The 24,192-nt window shown below is 36.8% G+C and overlaps 1 protein-coding gene across 1 annotated transcript in view; it reads right to left on the minus strand.

The window, feature by feature from the left end:
- Positions 1 to 1,661: 1,661 nt before the first annotated feature.
- The window catches only part of LOC135212082 (uncharacterized), a gene marked incomplete in the record, with an annotated part of 211,604 nt that continues 189,073 nt past the window's right edge, over positions 1,662 to 24,192 (minus strand). Inside the window, 1 exon segment of the mRNA XM_064245449.1 lies at positions 1,662 to 1,816. Coding sequence (XP_064101519.1) covers positions 1,758 to 1,816 — 59 coding nt within the window.

Here is a 24,192-nt window from a genome sequence, read left to right on the forward strand (position 1 = left end):
TATAATAATTATCCGTAAGGGAGACAATACGCCTCTCTTTTCCAAATGATTCGAAGTTTTAGATATGATCCTTAAGAGAAGCCAATGGTTAAAAGTGCAGGGTCAATTAAATACAAGCTCTCGCAGGAAAGGTGAAAGGAAAATTCGAAGACACCGAACTTCCTTTCTTCTTTAAAGGACATGATCACAGCAACCAGGTCAAATGAGGAAAGAGAAGACTTCGACGCTACTGGTCCACAGTTCTTGGAGAGGAAAAAAGAAATGAAAAAGAAAATTTAAAAGAAACTTCTTTTTTTAACCTGACTGTCATTTGAGAAAACACAGCTTACTTTTTAAAATTCAGCTTCTTAAAGAGGGCTGATTATAAACAAAGCGCCGTTGAGAAACAAAACAAAAAACCAAACAAAAATTTTAAATCTCACTCTTTCTTAGAAATTCCCATCTCAAATAAAAAAAACTCAATTTGCATCACGTAAAGTAAGAGCTAATTTGCTCAGATGCATTTGTGGTTTGTAAAGATGAAGAGAACAAAGGAATTTGGGTTGAAATATAAAATTTAGGCCAAAGGCCAAGTGTTGGGACCTATGAGGTCATTCAACGCTAAAAGGGAAATTAAGAATAAAGGTTTGAAAGGTGTAACCGGAGGAAAACTTCAAAGCAGTTGCACTATGAAGCAATTGTAAGGAGAGGTTGGAATGTAAAATGAAAGAAAGAGAATGAGAACGGAGATACAGTAAAATGAATGAAAGGGGGGAGGGGATTGCAGCTAGGGGCCGAAGGGAAACGGCAAAGAACCTTCAGTAATGCCTACAGTGCACCGCGTAAGGTGCACTGACGGCATTACCCCACTATGGGGGAAGAGAACAAAGGAATTCAATCTATTAATAAGAAAGAGCAAAAAGCATCCTCCACAATAAAAAAAAATATCGAGATACATCAGCCAATCTTTAAGAACACGCAATCACAAGCAGGCATAAAAAATGGAACAGATACCCGACGCTCCAGGAGAAACAAGTTCTTCATCAGTTTTTATAACACATGAAGACATCATCTCGGAAGTTTGTAAGTAATACAGATCATTTTTTTGGGAATGAAAATAGTTACACAACGCAAACCCCTAGAATAGAATAAAAGGCATCTCTCTCTCTCTCTCTCTCCTCTCTCTCTCGTCTCTCTCTCTCTCTCTCTCTCTCTCTCTCTCTCTCGTGTCTCCTCTCTCCTCTATATATATATATATATATATATATATAGTAAATATATATATATATATATATATACATGATATATTATATATATATATATATTGTGTGTGGGACTGAAAATATTGAGAGAAGTTACTCTGTCACATTTCCAAGGAATCCTACCTTGATAATGCTTCTCAGATGATTTACAGACGAGCATTTGGTAAACCGGTATTTCATTGTTGTATTATAATTTACAGACGCAAGCATTTGGTAAAGGGGCACTTCATTGTTGTATTTTATCATAGAATTGTAACATATGTTTTCTAGAATATGTTACCTTAGATACAATAAAAAAAAGCATTGATATACATTAAAAAGTGAAATAAGCTTCCTGCTTTCACAACTGAAACAGCACGAACTGACCTCTAATACACCTTTGCGTAACAACCGCTCAGCCCAGCGCTGATGACACCTTCTTCGTCTCGACCTGGAGCCTTGAACCATCTCCAAATCTGCGTGCGCCAAACAATCGCAAACTGGCATTGCAAAAATGCCAGGACGACTCCCCAGCCATCACACCACCTGCCGTCTTTTTGCTTCTTCTGACCAGCCTTGGCACAGTTTCCTGGCATCTGTAAGAGCATAAGCTAGATATTACCACCTGCCTCTCATTACCTTGGCGCCATTACATGCCTTCGGTGTGGCTAGTGTGGTTCTAGGGCAGTAAGTTAACTCGGCTATTATTCATGTTTTCATAATAGGTTCCGTCGTATCAAAATAGGCTACTGTTTTAATATATTTTCATACAATTGATTATAAGCCGTTCCTATGTATGCAGATACATATATCTTTAAACAAACTTTCAGAAATAAAACACTTATGGCATTTAGATGAAAAACTACATAAATAATACCGGTTCCATTTCGTTTGTTTATTGTTGATGGTCATGATACATGAATGAAATAATGAATAAAACGCTTGTACTTCTTCCGCCCCATGTACTACAGACTCATATTCCATCATTAGATGAATACTTGTCAAAGACAAATATAGACTTTGTAAAATCTTTCTCTTTAGAGCAATCGAACGTGATATCATCGTCCGCACACTGACAGCCGGTTTCAGGTTCAATAAAAATCAAAATTGCGGTGAAACAGAGCGAATGACGAAATCCGGTAGAGTGAATGGTGGGAGGTGGGGGTCGGGTGGGTGTGTAGTGATGTTTGGGGGAGGGGGGGGGGGGGGGGGATACTCCAGGAGGAAGCCATCACATCACTATTAACATAATGACCCTGACAGTAATTATCAGTGTCCTGGTGAGCCATTCATAGTAATTAGTAGGATGCCGCTGACCCACCAAAGCCTCCTCACACCTGTCCCCGCTCTCTCTCTTTTACATCTCACACAGACACACACGTTGTATCATCGTACGCTGGACCACTGAATGATACTTTCATTTCATCTTTGTGATTGGTCTTTTCATCACTTACTCGGGGAGTAAGCCTACAAACTACTTCGTTTTTGTTTTTGTTGTTCTTGCTGTTGTTGTTAGGGGGCAGGAAAGCCAAATGGAAAAGCCTAAAAAGGTCTGAAAAGGGTGTTCCGCGTCGAGTTAAAGATATAGGAATTATGGAACAGGATATTTATTAGAATGAAAATGTAAAAAACAAATAATGTGCATGTCAAACACTGCAGAACAATTATTTATAATAAAATACAGCGTATTTTAATTTTCGTTGGTGAAACAACGCGCTATTTGACTGTAGATTTTAGCACGCACCTCGAGAAAGCTGGAAGTCGGATCACGCCTTGTTAATGCATCCATACAGAATGCATGTATATACGTGTAGTACACAAATAAACAAACATACTCACTCACACATACATACATGCATATATATATATATATATAATATCGATATACTATATATATATACATATATATATATATATATATAAATATATATATAGATATAGTATATATATATATATATATATAATATATATATGCACACAAGTAAACACACTCAAACACAAACACACACACACAAACACTCACACACACACACACACACACACACACACACACATATATAAAATGGTGATATATTAACTTATATATATATAAGTATATTTATATATATATATAGATATATAGCTATATACTATATATATATAGTATAACATGCACACAAGTAAACATCAACTCAAAGCAAAACTAAATAACAAAAACACACACACACACCACACACAGCCACATAACATATAATATATTATATATATATAATACTGTATAAATATATAAATATAGTATAAATACACACCACACTTAATAGTGGTCATTGATGAGATTTCACATTCATAAGTATCAAAGAATGCCAAAACTGCGTAATGATAAATGACATTTAATACTACTAAAGTTATCGTTGTTTTTGTGCGTCTTACTAGCTAAACAGATCATGGAAGAAAGAAGCCAAGACTGATCTTGTTCTACTCTAAAATGTTCTAATTGTTCACCCGGGTTGTTATTTCAGGAACAATATGACCACGAAATAAAATGCCTATCAATGACATTCGTACAATGGTTAAATTTGTTATAGAAACTTAAAGGGAAAATGTTTTCGATAAGTACATTTTTTTTCATCAAAGGGCATCGCATATTAAAAGGACAATCGTCTAAATTCTTAATAATTCATGTTATAAATTCTGATTTAGTTTCACGGTATAAACTACAGATTTATAAAGAGAAACTGAAAACTAAGAAAGAAAGGCTTCTCTACTTTTTAAACAAGTTTTGAGGTAGATTTCGCTAATTTTATTCTTTAATTTGTACACCAAACTGGCTTTAACAAGTGATTTAGAATTTTATAAGCGTGGTTACATATGATAATCTAAAGATCATAATGTTTTAGAGACAAATGTTCAATTAGAATTAACAAAAGTAGTTTGTGGTGAGATCATTTCAAAGCTTTGAAATTTATTTTAGCTATATTCGGAAAAATGACAGTTCGAGTCCGCAAAAATGCATAAAGTCAATCTACTTTTGAGCTGAGAGAGAGAGAGAGAGAGAGAGAGAGAGAGAGAGAGAGGAGAGAGAGAATTATCTTCCTTTTTTATTCATCCAAGTAGCCGTAGTCCTTTTGATTTACAAGCCTTAAACGTTTCAACAGTTCCAAATGGCTTAGTCTGAATGAGAAGCAGAGAACCAGGAGTAACTATCAACGCGGACTGATAATTTCCAAAACCTTTTCTGCAAATGACACCTTTACCCCAACGATTTTCTCTTCGAAATTACGGGACTCCTGTTTCCTCGTGAAATATAACTCTTAGGTATAGTTTATCATCAGTAAACATAAATATCACATAAATATCACACAGTCCACTCTTTTCCCCGAGGTCGTCGTACAGCTGCTTCCAGTTATTTATCACTCTTGAGCCGTTTCAAAAGAAATGTCTGTAACACTTTTCTGCGGGCATAATGGGCATAAATGATATGAGAACCGTTAATTAATGCTGGAGGTAATGGCTACCAACTACTGTTACTTTAAAGTGACAATTCGTGAAGTATTCAGCGTTAATTACATACTCATTGTGCTCTAGAATACACATACAAATTATATATTATATATATATATATGTGATAATATATATTAATATATCTGTATACTAATATATATATCATATATAATACTAACATTATAATATCTATATATATATATAGATATATATATATATATTATATATTATATATATACCTATTTATCTATAGATATAATATATATATATATATATATATATATATATATATATCCTATATATACTATATATATATATATATATACTATATCTATATATATATATATATATATGTATATATATATATATATATATATATATATATATGTATATGGTATATATATATATATATATATATTATATATATATATATATATATATATATATATATATATTTATGTATATATATATATATAGTATTTATATTTGGTATATGTAGAGTATATTTATATATATATATAAATATATATCTATATATATATATATATATATATATAAGCAGTTTTCCCTATAAAGTGTGGCTACACAAAATGTATATTCACCATAACACTTTTCACTATTACACTTCTTCCCACATCACATATACTACTCTATCAATTCATCTTTCATTCTTTATTTGCAGTCCACGTCAATAATTCCCTTTCATTTGGGTTAACATTCCCTACACACAATCCAACCTTTGCTTTTCTAAACTTTCGAAGCTGATGTTTCGCACGCGACCTGCTGTCTTTCATACTCCACTTATTCTGAGGCTCACATCTTCTTCAGCCATTACAGGTTAGATATCTCAAATGCTGTTGTAATCCTTGCTCGACCTTCCTGGTTTTTATTTACTGCAACTCACATTTACAATCAACGCCGCCAAAAAACAGCAAACTCTTACCAGTGTCTGATATTTCTCTTCACTATCCACAATCCGTATTTAATAATTTGCAGATGTCATCATTTATGACCAACTTTCTTTTATTACAATTTTCCAACAAAATCTGTTTTTTTCTGACTTCTCGCACCACTCTAACCATTATAGATACAGCACTAAAGTCATGAGGATATAATAAGTCCTTGTCTCAAACCCATTTTTACACGATCGCCCTCCTGTCTACATATTCTAAAACACACTTTGCTCTCATACAAACTTTTAATGGCTCTCAAAAACAGTGTTTATCATTACTATCAAGATTTTTCTTGGTATATAGATGGCACATATGCTTTGTTTTTTTCATTTTCAAACTTCTCACACAACTGTTTCACAACAAACACATGATCCACACGCTCTCACTTATCATCTATCTCACATTTTAATGAAAACCTTCACCACATTTACCCTTACTCAAGGGGCAATTTTTACTTCCTCCACGATGTAATTTTTTAAAAGAATAAACTATACAGCTATAACAATTAATTTTTAATGGAATTACTAGTCACTTCACCGACCATGGGTTCGGGGTGTGGTAGCTATCTGCAAAAACTGATAAACTCCTTTGAAAATAAACTAACTCAACATTAAAGACCATAGACTCTAACGTAAATAATCTATCATTAAACTTAGTTAAAATTCTTAACTTTCATAGGGTTGCTCTCCATTACTATGCTAGATTACATTCAATATTTTCCAGTTCATTGAAAACGTGATAAATAATAAACTGAAAATACGAAGTTTCTGACATAATTTCTTGCAAGGTTTTTTAGATATTGGATATCCCTTCTTGGATGGAAGTCAGACAGTCACTAAAGATTTTCTTAATTGTACGTGGACTGCAATTTCAATTCTTAGATAAGGTAATACGAGTTATTCATCAACTATCCATGGGTCAGACAGGTGTGACTGCAAAAATTCAAATCAGGTCTAATTGCCTTCAGTTTCTTATTTGTAACAAGGAGGTTTGAGGACCATCATCGCTCCTGCCATTTACGGCGTATTATATAGTATATAGCTTCGGAGACAGGAGACTTCATTTCAATGTATGGAACTTCTTGGATATCCAGTGGTCTTTGATTACATACCCGTTTTGCTTCTCTATCAGCTTTTTCATTCCCTTTGATCCCCACATGGGCCGGAACCCAACAGAACGAAATAGATTTGTGCTTCCAAGAAATTCGAAAAAGCGTCCCGAGCCTTGAGAATCAAAAGAACGGATGATCTGAGACTATTTAGACTTTCCAAAGCACTTCTAGAATCCGAAAATATTACAAATATCTTTTTGTTGGTGCGATGAACAATAGCTAATGCTCTATTAATTGCAGAAAGCTCTGCTGTAGTATATACCGAAGCTGAAGGAGGTACCTTTGCAGGCTCATAAGAATCTACTGTAATTACGGCTAGCCCAACTCCTTCTCTCGACTTGGTTGGTTGGTTGGTTTAGGTGTAACACCAAGCACTGGGGCAGCAAAGGCCATTCAGCGCTTACTGTATAACTTTATGAAATTATGAGACGTGTTATATCAAATAAAGCAGGTTTATTTCTTTGAGATAATTTACTATACTTTGAAGTGGGGCATTTTCTCCCAATAGTTCTTCAAGCAGTATATTATATATGTTGTTGGATCTTCGTTTTCTTTCGAATTTATGGCATTCAGTTAGCACATGACGGACTGTGACCAGAGTACGACAATGGTCACAGTAAGGGGCGTCTTTCCTCGCCTTGCAACATCAAGTCTTTGTGTGTAAAGTATGTATGTCCTATTCTTAATCTTGTTAATATGACATCTTCCCTTCTTTGACATTGTTGTCTATTCCAAGATTTTACAGATGATTTAATATGCTTTAATTTATGATTTAATTCTAGCCATTCTTTTTCCCATTTTGATTGACAGTATTCATTTATTGTTGTTTTAATGTCATTGTAAGGTACTTGTATTTTTTTGATAGAATCCTTTTTTACTGCCTTTTTGGCTTCTTTATCCACCTCTTCATTATCCTTTATGCCCACATGGGAAGGGACCCAACATAGTTTTATATTTATAGATTTCCGTTTTACTATTATATCTATCCACTCCCTTATTTCTTCAATTACTGGATGAGAAATTGTGTATTGTTTTAGCGCTTCTAAAGCACTGTAAGAATCCGTGCATATTACAAAAGTATCGTTTGCATTTCCCACCATAAAGGTATGTTTTATAGCCTCTAATATAGCATTTATCTCTTGGAACCATCTGTATAAATACTAATGTCCCGTTTATGTTTTTCCTGGTGTGACAGAAATTCACTCCTTAATTGTGCATCTGTTACCTTCTTATTAAATGATTTATCACAGATTTCTATTTTAGCATGTCTCCAGGAGGTATTTTAGGACTGGTTACTTTTTATATGTTACTTGTTCCTACTTTTAGATGTTCTATATAAGGTTTTAATCTATTCTCCAATGGTTTAGAGGCTCTTGGTTTATTGTCATAATTATTTTATGTTTTTCATACATTTAGTGTTTGGATAATATTTAAGGTTATTGATTTTAGCTATATATTTTAATCCTATTTCTTTTCTTCGTACTTTCAGGGGATCTATTCCTGCTTCTACATACAGACTTTCCACGGGGGAAGTTCTGTAGGCTCCAGTGCATAGTCTAATACCCATGTTATGTATGACATCCAATATTGTTAATAGGGTTTTAGAAGCACTACCATATACTTGACATGCATAATCAAGTTTACTTAGACAATTAGCCTTATATACTTTTATCAGAGAGGTTCTATCAGCACCCGTCATTATGCGCAATTACTTTTATTATATTTAAGGATTTTCTCACTTTTATTGCCAGTTGTTCTATATGTTCTTTAAATGTAAGTTTTTTTTATCAAGTATTACACCGAGGAATTTTATCTGTTCATCAAATTCAATTATATCATTATTTATGAATAAATTAGGAATTAATTCCTGTTTTCTTGATCTTGTAAATCTGAATGCTTTTGTTTTTTTGCGGTGAAAATTTAAAACCCTTGTTATCGGCCCATTTTTTTTTTTACCCTATTTATGGCTGCTTTCAATCTGTTGGTTATGTCCAGCGCTTTTTCACCACTACTATATATGACGAAGTCATCTACAAAAAGGGATCCTTAGACTCCTGGTTGGATCATTTTAATTATCTCATTTATTGCTGTAGCAAACAATGCCACGCTTAGTACACTACCTTGGGGGATTCCTTCCTCCTGGATAAATGATTCAGAGATTTCTGCCCCCACTTTGACTGTTATATATCTTTCTGATAGGAATTCCCTAATATATTCATATAAATTCCCTCTTATTCCCCATTCTATAAATTTTTTTAAAAATCCCTCCCCCTCCAGGTGGTATCATATGCTTTCTCTAAATCAAAAAATACTCCTATTTGTTTTTTAACAACCATTGCATTTTGTATCTCTCTTGTAATCATTAAGAGGGGATCTATGGTACTTTTATTTTTCTTGAATGCAAATTGTCTGTTTGACAATAGTTGTTTGTTTTCCAATACCCATATTAATCTGTTATTCACCATTTTTTCAAATATCTTACTTACACAACTAGTAAGGGCAATTGGCCTATAGCTGCTTGGTGACTCTGGGTCTTTTCCTGGTTTTAAGCCTGGTATGATTCAAGATTCTTTCCAGGTTTTAGGCATGCTGTGAGAATGCCATAATTCATTTAAAATTTCTGATAAAAAGATTTTGCTTTCATCTGGTAAATTTTTTATCATTTCATATCTGATATTGTCTTCCCCTGGAGCTGTTGGACTTGCAAGTTTCAGGACATTTTCCAGTTCTTCCATGGTGAAAGGAAGATTATAGATTTCCTGATTATTAGATTTTATTGATATTGGGACAATTTTTAATTGGAATTTCTTTGTATAATTTGAGATACTCGATGTTTTGACGACACATTTACTCAATTCATTTGCTACTAGTTTGGGGTTTGAAATATAGTTGTTTTCTACTTTTAATATAGGTAATACTTCTGGCCGATATCTACCCTGCAGTTTATTGATTTTCTTCCAGATTTCTTTGTCTTGAGTTTTGGAATTTATACTATTAATATATTTTTTCCATGAATTTCTTTTGGCTATTTTGAATATTCTTTCCTGCTTCGCTTTAGCTCTCTAATATGCAATTCTATTGGCATCACATTTATGTATCAGATATCTTCTAAAGCATGTTCTCGTTATTTTCCTTGCTGCTTTACATTCCTCATTCCACCAGGGTACCAGTGGTCTAGTTGGATTGCCTGAAGTAACTGGAATCATTTCATTTGCTTTATCATCTATTGTTTTTACTAGATGTTCATAAGCATCTATGTAGATTGTAAAGTCAGATAGTTTTTTTGTTAATCACCGTTTTCTCTTTATATAGACTCCAATTTGCTTCCTCCATTTTTCTCTTCGGTATATATGTTATATTAGTATTATTTTTTTAACTCAATTTGTATTGGCCAGTAGTCAGTCCCAAATAAATTATTATTTACTTTCCTACTGAAATCTGTAGCAATTTCTGGGAAACATAAAGTGATGTCTATTGCAGCTGTGGTATTATGATAACCATCAAATCTTGTTGGAGAACCATCATTCAAAATAATCACTTTTTTGTTATCTATAAAATCTAGGAGCATATTTCCTCTCCTGTCAGATGATGTACTTCCCCACATGGGATGTTTGGCGTTAAAATCATCTACTAATTAGTAAGGTTTTGGTAATTGTTCTATTAGACTTTCTAAATCTTCCACTTGTAATGGTCTATTATTTCCAAGATGATCTATTAAGCGACTTTCTAAAGACGGTTCCATATATATTGAGCATATGGTTTTTTTTTTCTTCCCAGGAATACTTGAACTGCACATGCCTGTATTATCGAGTTAATCCTAACAGGTTGGCATTTGATTGAAGAATGCGTTATGATTGCAGTTCCTCCTTGGCTGTTGTCATTTAAAATGTGTGTTGATTTCCACACTATAATTTATGCCAGCATTGAGAACATTGTTACCTATTTTAGTTTCCTGTAAGCAAATGATATTGGCATTACATTCTCTAATTAATGATTTTAAGTTTTCATTATTTGATATGTATCCTCTAATATTCCACTGTAAAATAAGCATTTTAAGAAGGTTTTGGATTTTGTTTAAATTCCTTTATTTGTTTTCCTGTACTTTGTATTTAATTGAAGTTTTATAATTTGCTTTACTTTGTTCTTCTTTTGGTGGGTGATGTATTTCTGCTGTAGTTTTCTTTATTGGCTGAAGAGTCTCAGATGTTCTTTTTATTAGCGGTGCATTAAAATGGCTTTTGGTCTTGGGTTCTATTTCAATACTTTATCATTTTTATCCGATATTTTCACTTTCTCTTTTATTTGGGTTTCTCTTTTTTCATTTTTTGTTTGCAAGCAATTTTCGTTGACTTTGTCTTGTCGGTATTCAATTTTTTCCATATAGATTTTTGGTCTTACTGATTGTACTATAATTTGTTTTTTGGATTTGGGTGGGGTTGTTTCAAGTAATCTTTTTTTTTTTTTTGTCTTTTGACTTAGCTCTTGTATTTTGCTTGTCCTCCAAATTCATCGTGTCTTCATGCATTTCTGGTGTTGATAATATATTACATAAATTTGCGTTACTTAAATGTTCTGCAGCTTCTGAGCTTGAATTTTGGGTCTTTATATTATGGGTATTTTCTGCTTGATTTATACTGTATAATTTTGTAGGAATTTGGTTTTGCACTTCTTTATTTACTACCTCTTTATGTGTGTTTTTCCTGGCTGGATCTTGTAAACATCTTGTGTGTTTTTCCTTGGCTGGGATCTTGGTAACCTCTTATGTGTTTTTCCTGGCTGGATCTTTGTAAAACATCTTATGTGTTTTTTCCTGGCTGGATCTTGTAAACATCTTATGTGTTTTTCCTGGCTGGATCTTGTAAACATCTTATGTGTTTTTCCTGGCTGGATCTTGTAAACATCTTTATGTGTTTTTCCTGGCGGATCCTTTAAACACTTGGTGTGGTTTTTCCTGGCTGGATCTTGTAAACATCTTATGTGTTTTTCCTGGCTGGATCTTGTAAACATCTTATGTGTTTTTTCCTGGCTGGATCTTGTAAACATCTTATGTGTTTTTCCTGGCTGGATCTTGTAAACATCTTACTTTTAGTACTATCTTAGCTTCTCTTATTGAGATTCCACTTCTTTCTTGTAAGATTTTTAGTTCAGTGTTGTAAAAGTAATATGCGCATTCCTTTGATCTTGAATGGTGATTCTGACCACAATTTATGCAAATTGGGTTTTCACAGTCCCATTTTGTTGTGTGGTTGTATGATCCACAACAGGCACATCTTGGAGTTTCTCTACAATTTTTACTTGAATGGCCATATTTACTACATGATTTGCATTGTAGTGGTTTAGGGATATATGGTCTCAATTCTCTCGTCTGCCCTAATACTTAATTGTTAAAGGGAGTTCGTTTCCTCCAAATTTTAGTTTAGCTACATGTATATTTATCTTTGAATTTTTCTTACTTGGGATATCATAGATGTCACATTCTTCAATGTTTTTGTATCTTTTCTTAAGCAAGTCCATCAAAATATTTCTATCTATTAATTCGTCATCGTTATTTGGCAGGATTATAGTACCATATATACTATTAAGTTTATTATGTTTGCTGACTTTTATTTTTGTGTTATCTATATTCGTAATTTGTAAGTAATTTTCTGATTGAACTTTAGCAGTGGTTTCCACTATCCATGTATTGGTTTGTGTTTGACGAAATTTCATGTTTTCTGTTGGGTATCTGGTCAGTAAATAATTTTCTAATTTGAAATTTGTAATTTTGTTTTTACTTTCTATTGTCAAAAATCTTGTCCGACTGTCCTTTCCAAAAACTGAATCAAATAAAGCTAGAGAAGGGCTAGGCTGGAATTTTCTTTTGACAAATCTTTTAGGCCTAATAAAAGGCTCCATAGTTGGTATATTTTAGATTGAAGTGTCCAAATGGGTGTCCTTGTTTGTATCCAGGGTCAGATGGGAATTTAGTGTCAAGGGGTCACATTTTCCAGGGGATTGGGTTCCATAGTCTATTTCCTTTTTTTTCTTTTTTTGAAATTACAGAGAAACTAACTGCAAGTCATGGAAAAAAACTGGGTTTCATCTCAAAGACTTCCCCTTCACCAAAGACACATAGAAGAGACCAACTCCCATATGTCCACTCCCTACCCTATCCCGAAGGGATGGCTCTATTATAACATGATTGGCTCAGGTGTGAGCAAAACCCGCTTGATAGGACCGAGGGCATAGCTAGTATACAATCACCCCCACCCATGTTATTTTAGAGGGCAATCCGGATAAATTGCAGAGAGTCCTACCGTGGAGACTATACCTCTCCGGATTCCGTAGATAAGTCCCCACAGGTAGTCCCGCCCCAATAAATATTGATGTAGAATCACATCAATATCCACAAGGTCCAAACACATTCAAGTGGCGGATCAAATCACTATAGTCCCTGCCATTTGGATCAAGGTAAAGACTGAGTTCAGAGACCCAGCTCCTACCTAACCTGCACGAGAGTTTTAGTGAAGAGAGGGATGACAGCTTTGGGGAGCAACTGAGTGATAGAAAGTAAGAGATTGGAAGATAATCAAGTAAAAGAAAAATTGAGACATTTAGATTCAAACTCGGAGATAATTCTCCCAGTTCGAAAGCCCTCTTGCCCGATATGCAGTTTCAACCACAGGCTGGAAATACGCAACTCCGTCAAGGCAGTCTCAACTTAAGAGGGCCAGGTAAGACACGGAGGTAAATATCTCTACTCGTTTTAAAATCCAAGGTGGTGGCAATTCCATTGGTGGGTGAAAAAATTGGATCTATGTTATGCAAGTTCCTTATGTATTTAGCTCTTTTTGGAAAGAGCTAGTACTATTAACTTCTGTTACTGGATTACAATTTTGAAAGCAGTCAGCTGCAGGAGACGATCCTGCTTGCAGTGAAAGACCTCTTCGTATTGTTATCAAATTACGGTGATGTTTCAAGGGCAACACACCTGCCTCAACCAGAAGAGAGTTTGTTGGGGACGATCGGAATGCTCCTATGCACAATCGCACACCTTCATAGTGCACTGCATCTAGACTTTTTAATGCAGATTCTGAGGCGGATGAATATATTGGACAGTAGTAATCTATTATGGATGAGATTGTTGCCTTATATATCATTAATAAGATGTCTCACTTTGCTCTCCAATTAGAGTATGATAACTTTTTCAACTTGGCAAGGGCTTCAATGCCCTTGGCTTTAATGCATTTGATGTGCTCTTTCCAATCTAAATGTTGATCAAATATCACTCCTAGATATTTGATTTTTGCACAAAATTGTATTTTGGTGCTAAAAAGGTTTTTAATAGACACATTGTCAACTGTAGCATTAATTCTTACATGAAAAAGTTTGAATGCTCTAGCATTTGCAAACTGATGAGAGTCATTTCGGTTAAGAATGGATGCTGCAGGGTTTTCAGGGGAACCTCTTAATTTTAACATATACCGCAGTCCCAGTTCCTCTCGACATAAATCTAGAGGGAGCTCTTCGGTGTCAGTATATAAGCTTTCAACTTGTGAATTCTTAAATGCACCAGAGCATATTCTTAAGACCAGCATGATGAATTACATCCAACTCCCTAAGTTTGCTTGTATTTGCTGAAGAGTAGACTTGGCAACCATATTTAAGCTTAGCTTCATATAACCATAAAAGTGACTTCTCATCAGCACCCCAGTTAAAACCCGAGACTACTTTTAAAACGTTATGGGATTTCTTTACCTTAATTTTCAAGGAGTCAATATGGAAAGCCAATGTTTAAATAAACCAAGACTTAAATTTAAACTCAATGCCTTCATAATAAAAAAGTTGTGGATAAATATAAGCAACAAAATTAATATATTCAGTTGTATACATATTTTTGGAATTTGTATGGCTACATGGGTGCATGGGGGCCATGGAATTGGGGAGAGAAACCAGAAGGAGAGAGTGTAGTGACTTTGCTGTGTCATTTCGACATGGCAATAGTAAACACATTTTTTGAGAAGAAAAGGGAACACCTAATAACATATAGGAGTGGGGGAAGATTCTCCCAGATAGACTATTTCTTGTATAAAAGGATAAATCTGGTGGAGGTCAAGAACTGCAAAGTTATTCCAGGCGACCATGTAGCCCCCCAACACAGGCTGCTATGTATGGACTTGAAGTTGAAAAGGGAAAGAAAAAAAACCAAAGCTAAAGGGATAAGGAAAATTAAATGGTACGAATTACAGAAGGAAGGGGATAAGAAGAGAGTTTAAGAGGAGGGTTTTGGAGGATATTGATATAGGGATTGAAGATGTTCAAGAATGGTGGGCACGAAATGCAGCAGTAATAAGAAGGCATGGAAAGGAGCTGCTAGGAGAGACATCTGGTATCATATGGGAAGAAAAGGATAGTTGGTGGTGGGATGAAGACATTGAGAAAGTAGTAAAAGATAAGAAGGAGGCAAGAAAAGATGGGAAGAGTCACAGTCGTGGAAGACAGAAATAGGTACAGAGAGAAAAACAAGGTGGTGAAAAGGTGGTAGCCCAAGCTAAAGCAAAGTCGTATGATGATGTGTATAATGAGCTGGGACAAAGGAAGGATTAAAGAAGATGATGAAGCTATCAAAGGCTAGAAATAAGAGCACCAAAGATACACACATCAAACAAATAAAGAATCAAGAGGGTGTAGTGCTTAGAAAGGAGGAAGACATTGTGAAGAGATGGAAAGAATATTTCGAACAGTTGTTAAATGAAGAAAATAATAGACTAATAAGAGAGGATGGGCAAGTGAACATTGGCATGGTAATGAGTTTTCTAGGCAAGAGGTACTAAATGCACTGAAGAAGATGAAGAATGGGAAGGCAACCGGGACCAGACATGATCCCGGTGGAGGCATGGAAAGCATTAGGAGATGGAAGGAGTGGATATACTGTACGATCTTATGATAAAGATCCTTGAACAGGAAAAGATACAAATGAGTGGCGTGGGAGTATATTGATCCCAATTTTTAAAGGGAAAGGCGATGTCCAAGAGTGTGGTAATTATAGGGGCATTAAATTGATGTCCCACACTTTGAAGATACTGGAAAGGATGATAGATGCTAGACTGAGAGAAGAAGTACAAATAGGTAAAGAGCAGATGGGATTTATGAAGGGAAGGGGAACACAGATGGTATATTTTGTCTGAGGCAAATAATGGAGAAATTCGGGGAAAGACAAAGGGACCTACATATGGTATTCATTGACCTTGAAAAGGCTTATGACAGAGTCCCGAGACAAGAGGTATGGAGGAGCCTGAGGGAGAAGATGGTGCCAGAGAAGTATGTGCGATTGATACAAGAGATTGTACCGGAATGTATTTACCAGAGTGAGGAGCAGTGTTGGGGAGACAGAAGGTTTTGAGGTGAGAGTAGGATTACACCAGGGGTCGGCTCTGAGCCCATTTATTTATCTTTAAATTTGATAGGTTAATGGATTTTATAATAGAGGAAGTAAGGGAGACAGTACCATGGAACATATTGTATGCGGATGATATTGTTCTGTGTGCAGAGAGCAGGGAAGATCTGGAAGTGAAATTGGAAAGATGGAGACAAGTACTGGAGGACAGAGGAATGAGAATAAGTAGATCCAAGACAGAATATATGTGTACCACCACTGAGGGGGATGATAGAGAAAGTATTCAGCTTGGTGGAGAGCAAATAAGGAGAGTTGATAAGTTTTAAGTATTTGGGATCTTTTGTTAACGCTCGGAGGAAGTATGGAAGAAGAAGTAAAACATCGGGTACAGGCAGGCTGGAACAACTGGAGAGCGGCCTCGGGAGTTCTTTGTGACAAAAGAGTGCCGCTTAGGTTAAAAGGAAAATTTCACAAAGACGGTGGTAAGAACAGCAATGCTGTAGTGTACGGAAACAGCAAGCATGAGAAAAGCAGAGCAGAAGAAGATGGATGTGGCAGAAATGAGAATGCTTAGGTGGATGTCTGGGGTAACAAGAGTGGATAGGATCAGAAATGACTACATAAGGGGGTCAACTAAGGTGGTGGAAGTATCAAAGAAAGTGCAGGAGGGGAGGCTGAGATGGTATGGACACCTGTTGAGGAGAGATGAGGACCACGCTGGGAGACATACTATGGGAGTGGAGGTGCAAGGAAGAAGAAAGAGAGGGAGACCAAGAAAGAGATGGAAGGACTGTGTGAGAGGAGATTTACATGAGAAGGAATTGGATGAGGCAGAAGCGCAAGATAGAAATAGATGGAAACGGCTCATCCGAAACGGCGACCCCATATAAAAATGGGAAAAAGCTGGGAAGAGAAGAAGTATGGCTACATTTGTTTCTCTTATAGTTAAATCTGTGCTTAAGTTTGTGACCACGTGATATCTGATAATCCTGGATTATCTCTTTGATTTTTACCCTTTTAACTATTAACCATCTGGTATTCTTGATCCTCTTGTTTACCTGGTAACTTTCTTTCCAACTATTTCATTCGTTCCTTGACAATGTCTTAGTAAAGACAAAAGCACTTGGATTTTTGCCTGTCGTTTTCTTGTAGTATTCATTTATTTAATGAAGTCACGTGCATCTACTGTGATTTTATAAGCACAAGCATTTATATGGGACTCAAATTCATGGGATAGGTTAATACCTTCTTGAAATTTAACCCAATCTGCTTCCTTTCCCTTAACTTTGACAGGATAATTCGAGGGGACATTTCTCACAAACTTCAGATGAATGGGAAAGTTATCACTGTCATGTAATGATCCTACCCTCTGTATGAAAAATTACCATCCCAAAGTGGATTGTGAGAATTAATATCACCACGTAGTAAAAAAGGAGGAGGAAGTTGATAAGTTGATTAATTCAACCTTGAATGTCTCCAAGAGTGAACCTGGTTAGGTTAGAGAGACATATAACCCCTGGATTATGCTCTTGCAGTAATACTTATAGAATTTCTGAACAAGTCCTTAGTCCCTTACAGTTCCATTGCAAAATGTCCAGATTGAATGTTTAGTGGTAGGATCTGCCAAGGAAAATTCTACTGTAATCTATACTATATTTGTTTTATTTATTTTCCTTTTGGGACATAGTGTGTTAGATTGTCTCGAGATATGTGGCTCATGATTAGCTCCATTATGTTTTTTATTAGCTTTTTGATATAGAGCAGTGGACTTCTACTATTTTCTTTTTATCCAAGAAACTTGATTCCTTGGTCGTTTTGGAGGCAGAAGCATCCTTGCCATTGGCTTCACTCGTTACATTTTTTATGGGGTCTGGAAAGCCCCACACTACTTTGAGCAGGTGGAGGTGAAGATGAAGGAGTTCTTACTCTCTTTGTACCTCTAGTTTGTTCTTTTTCCATTTCTTTAAGTTTCAGGATTTCTTGCTTTTACATCAGGTAAAGGTACTGCATTGATGACTTTACTTTTTATAGAGGCTATGGAATTCAGAGCCATATCATAGGTCTTTGTGACAAATTAATTTTTTAACTAATGCTTTATATGTTTGGTGTTAGCTTTACATACAGCTGCCCCTTCATATTTATAGTGGCTGTACTTTTTTTTGGATGGGGTGTGATCCTGTTCGGAAATTAATACATTTTGGTTGTTCAAACAAGGACCATGTTCAGGAGTTGAGCAATTACTACAAAGTTTGTTTTTGCAGAATATGGATGGATGCCCAAATTGAGAAGTTATAGCACTGAAGAGGTTTTGATGAAAATGGTTTAACTTTGACCTTTTCATTTCCAAAATTCACATAAAATGGTGCATTGGAGTCCTCAAAAGTTAAAATAACCATATTTGCTTTTGGAATTTTTCTCACTTTCCTCAAAAGTTGCACTAATTTCTAATACTATTTCACTTTTCGTCAATTCACGAAGGTCTCTTATCAAATACTACTCCTTTTCCATAACTGAAATTCATGTGTGGTCTAATTTCTTTAATCGTGCCATTTTTCTCGAACTTCTTCATTATCAGCATATATGATTGAGTCTTTGATTTGGAATGAATAAGGACACTACTTTTACCAAACCATGAGATGTTATCCATATCAATACACCCAAACCTTTTTTAGATGTATCTGCTAATTTGTAATAATTGTAATTTTCCTCCTTAGCAGATACCACCAACCAAACTGGAGGTTTGAGTTTTTTTTCAAAAGTGGCATTGTCATCCAAATTTGGCTGACCCACTTGTATCCATTGTGATGGTCTGTAAACATGCATGTTTTTAGGGGTCTCGTCAGACAGTGCTCCTTTGACATTCATTTACAAATTTTCATATTATTAATATTGCTGCTGGCTTTGAGTGCAGCTTCATGCTTTTCAAAAGTTACCCATGCTTCCCACTTTCCTTCATTTTCATCAACGTTCATTCTTGACTATTATTTTACCACAACTACCAAATAAAAAAGTGTGTCTTTCGTAGTCATATTCCAAGGGAATGTGCTGTACATGTAATATACTTTCAAATTATCCACTATGTTCATACACTGGCGAGTTTTCAATTTGTGATGACTACCACCACTGGAGCATTCCCTATCCACGATCAAGTTCATGCCAAGATTTGTCATTTGTGTCGAGGCCTTGTCATCAGTCTTCATCTGTGCCAAATCAGCATCAAAAGGCCCAGGGGTACTAGAATCCTTAAAGTCATAGTCATAAAAAAAAAAGGGAGAGAAAAATTAAACCTGAAAATATTAAAGATATCATCAGCCTTTCAAGAAGTTTATTCTTCCACAAATGGCACAAGTGAGAACAGACTCCCAAATATCCATGTCCCTACCCTACCCCACAGGGGATGGCCCAGCATGATTAGAGTGGTGCAAGTGTAAGCCAAACCCGCTTGATAAGACTGAGAGCATTACAAGAATACAATACTAATCCCCACCCTAATCATGTTATGGGCAAACTGGAAAGAATTCCAAAAAAAATTATTCCAAAGATATAAAGTATATAATTATAATGATGTATGGGACTCCTGGGTTTGAACCTGGGAACAAATTCCCAAGTTCAAGAGCCCCCCACCATGTCAAGGTGGTCCCAATTCGAGGGGATATAGCTCATATGTCTATTAGGAGATAACTCATCTCCCAGAAGCTTCTCCACTGATTCTTTATGTTGCTGAAGATGGTTTCAAGACTATTTAAAAATCATTTACATAATAGAAAGGAAAATCACCCCCTTCCATCATCTGTCCGAAAAAAAAAAATAAAAAGCCCAGTTAGTTCCAAGGAACAATACTGTATTATCACCCAGTGCAACTTTTAATGGGTTGGGGCTTATAAAAAGATGATTCATGAGATTTCTTTTTAGTATTAAATAGCTTAAGACTGTGCTGGGAAATTCAAATACATACTCCTCGCCATAAGTGAAATGCATATTTCATTCAGTATTTGACGAAGATAAAGGTTGCTACAATGGAACATTACATAGGTCTGCTGTGATATCCTGCATGCTTCATTTTCAATACACCAGTTTCAAATTATAGAATGCAAAAATTTCCTGGAAGAAAATACACAATTTGTACATTATATGTCATTCCTAAAAATGATTTTATTTCACAGGTAAATCCTTTACCGGGCCATTTCTAACCTTTGGTTACCTGAATGCTTGTAAGCCTCTCAGGGGATATGCAGTCAGTAATCAAAGTGGAAACCACCTGCATTCACTATTCAGTCATTGATAACTTGAACATGGGTATAATAAATGCAAGAGAACAATCACATTCCCCTTCCAGATTGATGCCCTATCATCTATTCTAAATTAGTGATGATTTAGTCAGTGACTTTAATTGGGAGAGGATGAATGAGCAATATACCAGTGATTTCACAATTATTATCAATATTGTTTAAAACCCTCATGTACCTAAACTACTCAAATGAAATATTCAGTAGGAAAGGCCAAATGGTATTCTACAAAAAATTTATACAGAGGCTATCTAAGAAATTTCCAACAATACATGATGTTACAGTGCTGCTGAAAACCACACTACTATATATACCAGGCCTTTTGCAAATTCCAAGGACAATAAGCAACCCTTTGATGGAGTTATGAGTGTCTCAAAGTCCAATATCAGACATGACCTTAATTTACTCTTACAATTAAGATATCACATAAAGGATGCTGGACAACGTTCCATACATTAATAAACTCAAAACTCTTCTTACCTTGGTGTAGGAATTAGTAAGGAAAATGGCTAGTAAATATATTCCATATGAACTCCCAATACTGAAAAGTAATGTCATACTTGCTGATCCTCAAACCGTAGCAGCAGACAGTTTAGACAGAAAGCATTGAAGTTTCAAAAAATGATAAATTTTCTAAGACAATTTATATTTTTCATAGCTACAAACCTGAGGTCTTAACAATGTGATAATTTTCTAGTGCCTAGCTAGATCCACTTAAATCGCAGATGAAAAGCAAGAAATCTTGTGAGATCTGGCAACGCATGCGTATATCGGGTGAAAACTTGTCAAGGACCACACATCCACGCCACCGCGTTCAGTCTATCCCAACCCAGGATGTCTTTAAGCAGACAGAGGGGCGGCTAGAGGTGGGCAGTACAACATTAAGACCTCAGGTTGGTAGCTATGAAAAATACAAATCGTCTTAGTAAATTCGTCTTTTGTTCATACGCAAACAAACCTTCGGTCTTAACAATAGGATAGACTTATACTTGGAGGGAGGTACAGCCAGCCTAAACTGGCTGGGGGACTACCCACCAGTCAATCTTCAGAAGAAATATCTACCGGAGAGGGACTGATGCCCATGAGAAGCTAGATACAGTATCAAACAACTCAGCCACTGGGTTACCTACAATGATATATGGGATGAATCACTGCATAAGGAACAAAAGAGAAACTTCGACTGTTGAAACAAACCAATGCGCCAGGGTTCGTTACTACTCCTTACTCCCCCTTGCTAAGAAGTGGAGTATATGCTACCCAATAGAGGGTTGGATATCTGTACACCAAACAACCAAACTATCAGTATGACTACCTTACTCACAAGTCCAGCGAATGAAGTGTCTATTCTTCAACCTGCCTGTAGGAAGAAGGAAAGGTACAAGAGAAAGAAAGAGACCAGCCAACTCACTCAATCTCTCTTCCACACAATCATCTTAGGTAAGATACAAACGTGCCCTGTTAAGGGCAACAATGAGTTATACAATATGTTGGGCAGCCACCATTAGGACCTAGGGAAAACATGTCCATAGATCTGTGGGCAACATCTTTAAGATAGAAAGAGGTGAACGTGGACTGGCGTAACCAAGTACCAGTGTTTAGAACTCTATGAACAGCCAAATTCTTCTTGAGAGCCAGAGAGGGACCAATACCCCAGACACCATGTGCTCTAGCCTGCACAGACGTGGTGGCAGAATCATCAAGAGTCAAATATGCCTATCTGATAGCTTCACATATCAAAAAAGAGATTGTATTCTTGGACACCTCTTTCTTCATATGCCCCATGCTAACAAAAAGCCTACGACAACCTGGCCTAAGATGTCATGTCCTTTTAAGATAGCAACACAGACCCCTGACAGGACATAGCAAAAGCTCTTGAGAATCACTGCCCACAAAGTCATCCAGTGATGGAATGGAAAAGGAGGTGAACCTATCATCCTGCACCGAGGGATTCTGGGTCTTAGCCATGAATTCCAGGGCAAATTCAAAGAACACACACTGGTGTGCTTCACATCATAGCTCAGGCCGTGTAGCTCCCCCACTCTCTTCGAAGATGCCAAGGCTGCCCTGTAGCCCCTAATGGCGGAAACAGACAGACCTTTCTCATCCCTGAGGAAGGTCAAAAAGTCTGCTATGTGCTGAATAGAGGTTCTGAGTGGAGAAAAACCCGGTTTATGACACCAATCACAGTAAATCACCCATTTTCCTTGGTAAACGGCAGAGGTAGACTTTCTGAGACTGCTGGACATATGCCACGCTGTCCTCTGAGAAAAGCCTCTCGCTCCTAGGAGATACTTGATAGCCTCCAACCGTGAAGAGACAGGGATTCAACAACTGGTGGAATTATTCTACGTGTGGCTGACAAAGATGATGCCGCCAGGGGGAATCTCCCTTGGCACCTCCAACAATGACAGCAGATATGGAAACCATTCCGCCTGCAGCCACAGAGGGGCTAGCAAAGTCATCTTGAAACTTTGCAAACTCATCAACCTGTTCAGGACTTGATGGATCAAACAAAATGGAGGGAGGGCATACACCTCCAGGTTGTCCCAGGGATGTTGGATTGCGTCCTCTGCTAACGCCAGAGGATCTGGAACCACTGAACAGAATATCTTCCGTTTCCTGTTGAACCAGGTTGCAGAGGTGCAGAATGGGTCTCCCCCAAACCTGGAAGAGCTTGTCTGCCACAGGCTGTTGAAGAGACCATTCTGTGCCTAGGAACTGATCATGACAACTGAGCTTGTCTGTGACCACATTCCTTCTGCCTGGGATATACCTGGCTGGGAGCTCTACCAAATTGCTGACTGCCCACTGGTGAACCTCAATGTCAAGGCGTGGAGTTGATGTGAAACCAGGCCTCCCTGCTTGTTCATATAAGCAACCAGTGTGGTGTTGTCTGACATGAGAACAACAGAATGACCCTCTACATTCTCCCGAAATTCCTTCAGACCCAGGAAGGCTGCCTTTAACTCCCAAGATGTTGGATATGCTGCTGTTTGTCCTCCAAACTCCAAACGCCTAAAGTCATGAGGCCACCTAAATGAGCACCCCAACATGCGAGGGACAAGTCTGAAAACAGAAGGAAGTCCAGTGGAAGAGAATGCAGAGGAACACCCTTCAAGAGATTCCGATTGTCCAACCACCAACGAAGGTCTTCTCTCACTCCCAGGGACAGAGGAACCCTTAATAGGGGTGAGTCTCCCGCCGGAGACCAGAATTCCCTCAGTTTCCATTGCAGAGACCGAAGATGAAGTCGCCCATGAGGGACCAGCTTCTCCAGAGAAGACAAATTCCCAGAAGAACCTGCCACTGATGAGCTAACTGATGTGGTTGCAATAGGAAGTTGCTTGCCACCACTCCCAAATTCTCCAACCTCTGATCCGACGGGAAAACTCTTGAGACTGCCGTATTGATGACCATGCCCAGATAGAGAGTCCTTTGACTGGGTGTGAGGTTTGACTTCTCTTGGTTTACCATGATGCCAAGTTCCAGACAAAACCAAAGCAGACACTCTCTGTCCTGCAGCAGCTTCTCTCTGGAACCTGCCAAGACCAACCAATCGTCGAGGTACCTAAGCAAACGGATCCCTGAGCATGGGCCCAATTGGAGACGAGAGAGAAGACCCTTGTGAACACCTGAAGCACAGGACTTTGAACTTGAAGACCTTGTCTCCGAGAGAGAAGCGAAGGAACTTCCTGGAAGACGGATGAATAGGGATCTCGAAATATGCATTCTTTAAATCTATCGACAGCATGAAGTTGCCTTCCCT

Source organism: Macrobrachium nipponense, chromosome 40, assembly GCF_015104395.2.
Source record: "Macrobrachium nipponense isolate FS-2020 chromosome 40, ASM1510439v2, whole genome shotgun sequence".
NCBI classification, from domain to species: Eukaryota; Metazoa; Arthropoda; class Malacostraca; order Decapoda; family Palaemonidae; genus Macrobrachium; species Macrobrachium nipponense.